At 44.5% G+C, this 10,548-nt stretch overlaps 1 protein-coding gene across 1 annotated transcript in view; it reads left to right on the forward strand.

The window, feature by feature from the left end:
* Positions 1-9,793, forward strand: part of chd7 (chromodomain helicase DNA binding protein 7) — a 66,198-nt gene extending 56,405 nt beyond the window's left edge. Inside the window, exons 30-41 of the mRNA XM_020629090.3 lie at positions 884-1,304; positions 1,464-1,672; positions 2,157-3,140; positions 3,458-3,624; positions 4,667-4,921; positions 5,062-5,232; positions 5,358-5,591; positions 5,696-5,911; positions 6,093-6,233; positions 6,347-6,451; positions 6,623-6,803; positions 6,979-9,793. Coding sequence (XP_020484746.1) covers positions 884-1,304; positions 1,464-1,672; positions 2,157-3,140; positions 3,458-3,624; positions 4,667-4,921; positions 5,062-5,232; positions 5,358-5,591; positions 5,696-5,911; positions 6,093-6,233; positions 6,347-6,451; positions 6,623-6,803; positions 6,979-7,961 — 4,067 coding nt within the window. The 3' untranslated portion in view covers positions 7,962-9,793. The remainder of the gene's footprint in view (positions 1-883; positions 1,305-1,463; positions 1,673-2,156; positions 3,141-3,457; positions 3,625-4,666; positions 4,922-5,061; positions 5,233-5,357; positions 5,592-5,695; positions 5,912-6,092; positions 6,234-6,346; positions 6,452-6,622; positions 6,804-6,978) is intronic.
* The last annotated feature ends 755 nt before the right edge of the window (positions 9,794-10,548 follow it).

Consider the following 10,548-nt stretch of genomic DNA (forward strand, 5'->3'; position numbering starts at 1 on the left):
GTACAAAGTGGCAGGTGTTTAAAGATAGGGTGATGGTTTGTGTGGATCCATTTGATAAGGTATTGTAACTGATTTGCTAGGTAATAGTGATGAAAATTTGGCGCTTCTAGGCCTCCTTGAAGTTTTGATTGTTGTAATGTAGTTAGTTTTATTCTGGGTTTTTTGTTTTTCCAATAGAGTGCTGTTATTATTGAATCCAATGTCTTAAACCATTTTGCTGTAGGTTGGATGGGGAACTCAAGTAATTGAGTTTTGGTAGTATCATCATTTTTATGGTAGCAATGCGTCCTATAATTGAAAGTGGTATCATCATCCATCGGTTTAAGTCATCTTGTGTTGTTTTCAAAAGTGGGGTGAAATTTAGATGGAATAACTCTGACACCTTGGCGGAGAATTGAATGCCTAAGTATGTGATATTGCCAGTAGTGGGTGGTAAGTGGGGGATTTGTGATGTAGTTAGAGTGGTTTCTCCATTTATTGTTAAGGTGGTGGATTTATTCCAGTTAACAGTATAGTCGGAGACGTTGGAGTGTGAGTCTATGGTTTTGATAAGTTCTTGGATTTGTTTGGGTTTCTTAGGAAAAGGAGTACATCATCTGCATATAGACTGATAGTGTTGCTGTGTTTGGTCAGCCATGAATTTATTTATAATGACTCGAGGTGCCAAAACAACCTTGGCATAAAACTACTGACCAAAGAGAGACTACTGACCTGTCTGTGGACGCAGGCCCCAAAGCCTCAGTCCAGTATTAGTCCTGATGAAAGGCTCGACATTTCCTTCAACCTTTTCAGTTCTAACTACTTCTAAAAGGATGATGATCAGAATCCCACAGCCATCTTTTCTCTTCTTCATCCCTTGTTTCTCTTCTCTGTCCTCCTATAGCAAAGCTAGGTGAGAACGGTCAAAGTGTGGCTTCTTCAGGCGGAGCTCCAGGCTCCAACGAGCGACTTTATTGGCCAGCAGCCTCGGCATTAACGGCACGTCTGCGTCGCCTCATCACAGCCTACCAGCGCTCTAACCGCAGGGAGCAGCTCCGACAGGAGGCCCTGAGCCGCCCTGATGGTCGCAGGAGGCGGCGGAGGGAGTTCATGCCCTCCATTGCTATGGTTACTGAGACAGGAGGAGGAGCAGCTTACATCCATGATGGTACAGGGATGTTCATGGCAGAAGGAAGCCCATATATGGCTAAAGGGGGGGCTTACTTTGCTAAAGGTGGACAGTTCATGGCAGAGGCGTCCCCTGTGTTGACCGCTAGCTCCCTGATGTCTGATGGAGCGATGTACTTCAAGGAGAGACGACAAAGGTAATGTTGCATTTTAATGTCACCTAATTACAGAAGTGTAAGGATACGTAAACGTGTGTGATTGAACAGTATTCAAATATCTCAGATCATCATGACTTAAGAAATTCCCATTTACTCGTGGAAGTTGAACTTAGTGTCACAATCTTTTTTTTTTGTCAGATGGACTCGTCGCGAGGAGGCTGATTTCTACCGTGTGGTTTCCACCTTCGGAGTCGTCTTTGACACCCAGCGTCAGAAGTTTGATTGGACTCAGTTCAGGGCTTTTGCTCGACTGGACAAGAAAACAGACGAGAGCTTGGAGAAATACTACTACTCCTTCATCGCCATGTGTAAACGTGTCTGCAGGATGCAGGTCAAGCCTGAGACAGGTTGGTGAAAACATTCTACAATTCACTTAGCAGACGCTTTTATTCAAAGCGACGTACATCAGAGAGTAAGTACAACACAAGCAAGGATCTAGAAAAAAGGGAACAATGTCAGTAAGAGCAAACGATCAGCTTTGAGTCTAATTGGACACACAGGTGCTGACAGGAAGTGACCAGAGGCAAAGCACAACATTGAGGGCAGTTCTTGAGCTCTAATCTGTATAGAAACTTATAAGCTATCTTATAAGTCATCATTATCAAACAAAAACCATCGTCATTACCATCATCATCATCAATAATATGGAGACCATCATCATTAAGTTAGTAGGTATTCATGAAAGAGCTGGGTCTTTAGCTTTTTCTTAAAGGTGCAGAGGGACTCTGAAGATCAAAAACATACATTTCTAAAGATCATAGAAAAACATATATTAAATGTTCTATTCTTGCTTCTTTTTATTCACGACTGCCTTTCTTTTTATATATTCAGAACTAGCAGATCCAACCCTGATCATCGACCCCATCACAGAGGAGCGGGCCTCACGCACCCTGTACCGCATCGAGCTGCTCCGCCGCATCAGAGAACAAGTTCTCCCCCACCCTCAGCTCTCGGAGCGCCTCAAACTCTGCCAGCCCTCCGCAGACCTCCCAGAATGGTGGGAGAGTGGGCGCCATGACCGGGACCTGCTCCTGGGGGCCTCCAAACATGGCGTCAGCCGGACAGATTATCACATCTTGAACGACCCCACCTTGGCTTTCCTGGATGCCCATCAGCGTGCTGCCAGCCAGCGGGGAACTAGTGCGGGCATGGGAGCCTATGGAGAGATCACTAAAGTGGATATCGGATCAGCTGAAATCACCCCTGCACCCCTTCTCACTCCTGGAGAGCTGGCAAGTGCTTCAGCCGCTGCCAAAGTCGCTTTGGATGCAGCTAAAGAGGACGGAGAAGAAGGGAAGGAGGTGAAGATTGAAGAAGCGGAGACAGAGGTGAAAATGGAAACGGAAGGAGACGTTCCATGTACCAAGACTGAAACTCCTGATCTCCAGAAAGAAAATGAAGAGACCGGAGAAGGGAAAGATGAAGAACCTGCTGCGCTGGGAAATGATCTAAAGAAAGAAGAGGAGGCCCAGCCGAAAGTGGAAAAGGAGGAGCAGGATGAGGAGCAAAGTGGAGAAGGAGAGAATACTTCGATGCCAGAAGACCAAAACAAGGATGTGACAGAAGAGAAGAAGACTCCTGTTGACGCTCAGAGTGAGCAGAAGGTGATTACTCCTGAGATCTCAGAACATCCTGACGCCTCTCCTGAAGTACAACCAGCCAACAAGACGGCAGAGGAGGTGGAGGGAGAAGAGAGGGAGAATGCTGAGTCTCCTAAATCACCTAAGTCAGCTGACACAGAGAAAAGCCGAGAGGAGGAAGAGGAAGAGAGGATGGATGAAGATGACAAATCAGAGAAATCCTCTCAGGCTGAAGGTAAGGCAGTGATCATTGATTGATTTGATCATTTTTGGTACTGTAAAAAGAATAAATTAAGTTCTTCTTGTAGCTTCTACACAACAAAGATGCTTTAGTGTCATTCGGTTTACAGTAATCCATGTCTTACTTTTTGGCCCTCATCATTACTGACACCATGCTTCGTCACAAACCTATTTCTGGTGATTCCCTTCTTACCTTTGGAAGTGTTTTAATGAGTTTAAGTTCCAGGGGCAACAGAATAAAATGAGATTAATTCCCTTGATATGATTTAGAAACCCATTTAATTAAGTGCGTCTTTCTCTCTGTTTGCACAGCGAGTGCTGCGTCAGAGCAGAAGAACTTCGATGAAGAGAGCAACGCGTCTCTGAGCACGTCGGCTCAAAACGAAACGAGAGATGGATTTTGTCCCGATGATCTTCCAGAAACCTCTGCATTGCAAGTTTTACAGGAACGTGCCTACGGCTTCTCCTTCTGGCCTAAGGTGAGTCATAAACAGCAGCCAGCACCATTTAGTTATCATTTACTAATTCACCAACACTGTGTTTTTATTTCTCTCACACTTTCTTATCAGTTAAGATAGAAATTTCCTGCAAACGTTTTTGAATGAGTTGTGTGGATTTTTTAGGGAATTGGTAATTTTATCAAATGCATAACTGTTGTTGTTGATAAGGTAAATACCAACAATTAATGTTAACCTCCATAGGTTCCACATGTGCATATTGGTTTATAAGGCTGGTTTAATAAAACGTTTAGGACTATAGACCGAGTTAATTTACCATTTAAACAAAGTTCTCTGAAAACATCAGCTTGAGCTCAGAGAAACCGTGATGAGCATTTTTTTACCTTTTTCTTTTATATTTATGACTTTGTTGTCAAAGTATTCAATGTTTCCACAGCAGCTTTATTTGTAAGATGAACAAACATAGTATTAATGTACTTTGATATTGGATTGCGCTCCATTATACATTTTAGGATTATCCATGTAAAAAAAAAGCTTTACTCTGACCTTTTTCAATATGTCGTTTACTTTCTTATGAAAATAAATATACAGTTGATGTTTCCATAGTGGTTGAGGAGGCTCCTCAAATTGTCCTTTGACCCATTTGAAGGCTCTTTATAAGAAAATCTGTTCAAGAAATGTAACATTGACAGAGGTGTCACAGTGATCTGAAAAATGAAGCAAATGGGTTAGAAATTAAATGGAAACGATCTAAAACTCAAAGTGAATATAGCCCCTTTTACACGTGAACTGCACTCCTGAAAGTTCCCAGAAGCTGCATGTGTGAATGCCAACGGTGAAACATGTATGAACAGGGATTATTACTAAGTTGATGGTGTAAGAGCTGATGAAATAATCATGACAGTGCACCTTAATATGGCTGAATATTGTTAGTAGTGATAAATGATAAATTCTGATCAAATGTGCTCATCAAAACAGGAAGACCAACATGTCTCAAGTTTCAAATAAAGGAATAGCGACGTTAAAGACGGTTCATAATGACCTCTCTCTTTGTTCTGCGCAGGACCGAGTGATGATCAACAGGATGGATAACATCTGTGAGGCTGTCCTGAAGGGCAAGTGGCCCGTCAACAGACGCCACATCTTTGACTTCCCCAGCAACCTGTTGCCAGGGCACGGCTCCTCGGTAACTACAGCGACCGCAGCCATGACGACCGAGAGCCCCCTGCAGAGGCGGAGCCTGGCCGAGCTGACGATAGGTGGCGTCCATACACCTTACAGCGGGAGTGAAGACAAAACGCCGTTATCCCAGGTTCATGTGAGTGTTTTATGCACCAACACACACCGGCTCTACAAGCTGCAATAAAGCCTTTTTACCCCTTCAATATTAAAATGTTCTCCTAGCTCTGATACTTCGCTTTGGGAATACACAGGTGTAACTGTTGACTGATTTTGCAGGAGGATGCGCTAAGCCTGACTGTGCCCCGACAGAGGAGGAGGAGGAGGAGGAAGATCGAGATTGAGGCAGAGAGGGCAGCAAAGAGACGTAACTTGATGGAGATGGTTGCTCAGCTGAGGGAGAGCCATGCTGCTGCTGAGACGCAAAGTCATGCGATCGACCTCACCAAGGTGCTTACAATAAAACATGCAGTCTATTAGTGTGATTCTTTATTAGAAGATTTAGTTGCTAAAGTCATTTTTACATGGTACAAAATCAAGTGTGTTAACTAAATGCTTCTGATTTGTTGTTTTAGGGAATGCATCATCACCACAAGGCGTCGCCCTCATTAGCCGGCTTCCCCAGTGCTCTGGTGACAAGCCCCTCCCTCAAAGCGCAGATGGAGTTGCTGCAGCAAGCCCCGCCCTCTGGACACAGAGCCAATGGTTCCCTGGAAGCTGACCTGCCTACTATGAGAAGGAGGCGGGGCCGCAGAAAAAATGTGGAGGGTCTGGATCTGCTGTTCATGGGCAACAAGAGAGCAGGAAGGGTACGTTGTCCTGGTGAACTTAACCATCCATTCAAACTCCAAAAGTGTGAGGATGTGTTTTTAAATGTTTTTCTTCTCCTCCCCGATCCCTCTTGGGCATTCAGGATGATACTGAAGAGTCTAAGATGTCAGGTGTTGAGGGTGCTCAGGGTGTCACACGTGCCCAACGACCCCCGACTGCCCCTGAACAAAGCCCCAGTGCCAGATCACTTGCCTCGGGTAGTCTGGAGGAGGAGGAGGCAGCGGTTTCCAACAAAGAGCTTGGAGAGTGGCTCAGGCAGAACCCGACCTATACCATGGACATGGCTGGATTCCCACCAGTACGTCATCCTCCTTTTCTTTGATTTATATTAATTTTATTTCCCTTCACCTCCAGTCCTTTTTTGTGTAAACTTATAATCTTTTTTTTCTTATTTATTCTCGATGTCTTCTGATTTAACAAGTTTGTTAAACGTGGCTAGCTACTGACAGCTTCGCTTTTTGTTTTGTCAAAAACTATAGAAGAGCGAGGACTTGTTGCTGTCTCAGTTTTCTAAGCCCAAGCAGAAGCGCCATCGCTGTCGTAACCCAAACAAGATTGACATCAACACCCTAACTGGAGAAGAGAGGGTGCCTGTTGTCAACAGACGCAACGGACGTAAAGTAAGCAGATCTACAGCAAAGCATCTATACTATCATCTTTTTACCCTGATCATGTGTTTCTCTTTCTGCAATGATCTATTTCTCAAAATAAATGTAATCTCTTCTTTCCTCAGATGGGTGGGGCAATGGCTCCACCAATGAAAGAGCTTCCAAGATGGTTACTGGAGAACCCAGAGTTTTCTATTGCCCCTGATTGGACAGATATCGTCAAACAGTCGGTTTGTAACCAAGTCAAAACCTATGCACTTTTAAGAAACATGCTTGATAATCCTGTAAGAAAAAGATGGAAACAAAAAAATAAATATATATATATATATAGTTTTCTTTAGGCTAAGTTTTCCTGCTTGGAGTTCCTTTGTCAAATGAAGTTTTCTTTTCTTCCCTCACAGGGTTTCCTCCCAGAAGCCATGTTTGACCGTCTTCTAACTGGCCCTGTAGTTAGGGAGGAGGGCGTTCGTCGTCGGGGCCGGCGACCAAAATCTGAGATCGCCAAGGCAGCAGCTGCTGCACAGGCGGCGGCAGCAGCTCAGGCTGCCCAGGCATCACTGGCATCAGTTGCATCATCTGCAGGTAAAAAAAACTGCTAATGCAAATATTAATCACACTGTTCATCTATAAGCATGTTGGGGGAATATTGGCACTGACTGACTGACAGGAATTAATAGGCTTAATAACTTGGAGTCAATGAAGAAAAGAGTTTGTTGGTTGTTATTTGTTTTAACCCTACCCTTTTTGTTTTTCTCAGCCGGAGGCATCAACCCTCTTCTGTTAAATAGTCTGTTTGGGGGGATGGACCTGTCGTCCCTCCAGAGCCTCCAGTCTCTCCAGTTGGCTGCTGGTCTGATGGCCTTCCCGCCCACCGACCCCAAGCAGGCTGCTGCTAGTGCTGCTGCTGCCTCCATGCTGCCCCTCATGCTGCCTGGCATGGGAGGCCTGACCAACATGGCCGCCCTTCCAAACATGTTCAGCCTAGGAGGGCTGTTCGGCGGCAACCTGGCTGCAGCTGCGGCCGCGGCATCGAACTCGACCTCTGCCTCAGCTTCAGGAAACACAAACGGAACAATGGAGGGACAGAGTACAAGGAAGAGAGAAGGGAAAGAAGCAGGAGAAAACTGTGATGAGGTGGAAGATGACGATGAGGAGGAGGAGAGAGGAGGAAATGAGGAAGGAGTGAAGAAGAAGATAAAGAAGAAGGAGAAAGGGAGTGATGTCACTACTGCCCAGCAGATGCCTGCAGCTGATTCGTCAGCTGAGGCATCAATCAACGGTGATGCTGCAGCCCTTTTAGCTGCAGCTGGCATGTCTGCCAACTCTCTAGCATTCAACCCCTTCCTCCTGTCCACCATGGCCCCTGGCCTCCTCTACCCCTCCATGTTCCTACCTCCAGGCCTCGGGGGGCTCAGCCTCCCCGGTTTCCCCACCGCCTCCACCCTGGCCGAGCTGCAGAGCGCTATGGCAGGAGCGCTGGGCGGCAACGTCTTGACCACAAACCCCCCGAGGGACCAGGAAGAGAAGAAGAGGTTGTTGAAAGCTGCAGAAGAGGAGGAGGAGGAAGAGGAGGAGGAGGAGGACGATGGAGGAGATAGTGACTTGGCTGAGGACAAAGAGGGTAGAGCAGACGAGGAGATGAGAGATGAGGATTCAGTCTTGGAGGATGGAGGAATAGGAGAGGAGGAGGAGGAGGAGGAGGCAGCAGCGACGTCGCCACAGAAGGACAAGAGTGACTGAAATGAAACGCAAAACTGATCGGCCTTGGACATTTCCTCCCCCCCTAACAACCCCACCACCCCTCCCCCTCACTACGTTTACACAACCCCACAAGAAATATCCAAACTATGATGAATTCTGTTCTTTTTTTTCCTTTACATTGTTGTTGATGATTTCTCTCTCACTATGTGTTGTTTATTATTTTTGGCCAGGTATATTTACGATGCGTCAGAGAGGCCAAGGTGTGTTTAAGTTAAGTCTCAGATTGATAGTGTAGTCAGGGAAAAGTCCTCAAAGCCCCTCACTCAGAGCTCGGCTCCTCTGCAAAGACTGTTCCCTTCTCTCCAGCTGGTTAGCATGTGTGCACTCTGAACTGTGCACCCCACACCTTTCTCTCCACAGCCCCTCAAATAGGACTTCACAATGTTCCTATAGTACCATTGTTATTATTATTATATTATTATTGCTGCTTTCAGCTCTCAAATCTTTATTTTGTATTTTCCTTCCTTTTTTCTTTTGGACTGTTTTGTTGTTGTTGGTTGTTGGCAGCATCTCAGCAAAAGAGGAAAACTGCCCACTAGTTGCGCTTTTCCTAACACCAAGTTCTCGATTTAACAGCTGATCCGGCTGTCTGTCTGACAAAGCTGCTGCAAAAAGGAATCATGGGTATTAAAGTTTGATTGAGCTGTTCTTGTTTCAGAGCGGATTTTTTTAGTTCTCGCATATCAAATCAGGTAGACTCTGAAGAGGAAAAACAAAACTAGACCGGCTTGAAACTCAGTCTTGTACACTGACTACAAAAGCTCCATCCCTTTACATACTTGATCATTAGATGCACACATGCACACTCAAATTCAAAGGTCCATCACTACACACTCTAACCTCTAAAGCCTGTTATTTAACTGTTTCTCAGAGTACTTGCGGCTGTTTTTCCATGTGTGTGCTTGTGCATGTGTGCGTGCCTGCACACTGAACCAATACTGTTAAACCCAGTCTCACACTGTTTGAATACCAGTCTTGAGTCTTTCCACTGCCACACTCTTTCTGATGTGGCTGACGCAGGCTCAGGAGTGGCAGGCAGGCTGGGTCTGCCACCAGTCAGACCCTCTGATTGGTCCACTGCGGGCTGCCGAATCTAGTTGTCCCCCATTTGGAGGCTTCTGTGAAATGGATTTGGAGTGGTGGTCCAAACAGGGATATGATCATTCAGGTTGATTCTTTAAAAGGGGGCACAACTGATTGTTTATTTCCTCGTTTGCTGCCACATTAAAATCCTTTTGTTATATTTTGTTCCTGGTAGTTTCAGACCAAATGCTGCTCTCCAGTGACCTTCTCTTTAAAAATCTGTTTCTGTAGTTACACACTGACACAAGGCCTGGCCAAAGCATGACTGAGACACATTTTCAACAGAGTAAGATGTTCACAAGTTTCCATGTGAAGTTCAACTATTGACCCTTTTTTTTTTTTTTTTTTAATACTTGAAAAGTGCAAGTGGGGCTTGATTTGTTTCCATTTCTGAGGCCAGTTCAAGTGACTGAGATGAAACAAGTGCCGCTACTGGTTAAAATATTTGAAAGTACAAACACATTGTGGCCAGGTCTTTTTAACATTTGCTATTACAGCCAACCCAGCAGATGCAGAGAGAGAGAACGGGGACAGAGGGGAAGTGATCCTTTTGGCTTTCTGAAACACAACCTCCCATGAAAGGCCCTTGTTCTTCTCTCTGATGCTGAGACAGCAATAACCAAGGCAGCTTTTGAATGTTCTAACATCACTTACCCAACACACACACACACACACACACACACACACACACACACACACACACACACACACACACACACACACACACACACACACACACACACACACACACACAATATGAATATAACCACAAGTGTCGTATGAATAAAATAAAAAAAACTGTAAATGATGACAAATAAGTACTGCAATCAATTTTGTCTCACTCTGTTCCTGTTGATGCACTGGTGTTAAAGAGTTAAAATAATCAGGTACCTTTATTACTTAGCTACTTTTCTTGAAAAATGGACTTTTTGTTACTTTTAGCCAGCAAGCTGAAGAGCATTACCTCAAATTCTTATCTAGCCTTGAAGTTTACAGACATACCATGTAAAGTTTTGTTGTTGTTTTTTTCATTCTTTTTTTTTGGGGTGTTTGTCTTTTTGTTTTTTGTTTTCTTTTTGGAGACATCATGTATGATGAATTGTAGCTATGATGCTTTTAATAAAAGTGAATCATGATATTCGCCTAGGAAACCAAACCTCTGCTTCCGTGTCATCATTGAGACCCCAAACTGAACCCAGTGCCATGCCACTGAACATTTGGCTTTGTTCCAGTAAATGTATACACATTAAGGACGTTAGATAAGAAAGTCATTTATGTTATTTATAGTTGTCTTGATGAATCCAAAAAGTGAATTAACAAACCAGTAAATCAACCTTTGGCTCCAGAGATGCTGACTTTATGCTTATATCTGAAACTTGTTTTCTGTGTTGGGGAGTAAAGTATTTCTGATTCTGATAAACACAGCAGGTGATGCCTCAATCTGGAACGTCAACATGGTTGAGATGGAGTTATGGTGTAAAGT

Source organism: Labrus bergylta, chromosome 4 (assembly GCF_963930695.1).
Source record: "Labrus bergylta chromosome 4, fLabBer1.1, whole genome shotgun sequence".
NCBI lineage: Eukaryota > Metazoa > Chordata > Actinopteri > Labriformes > Labridae > Labrus > Labrus bergylta.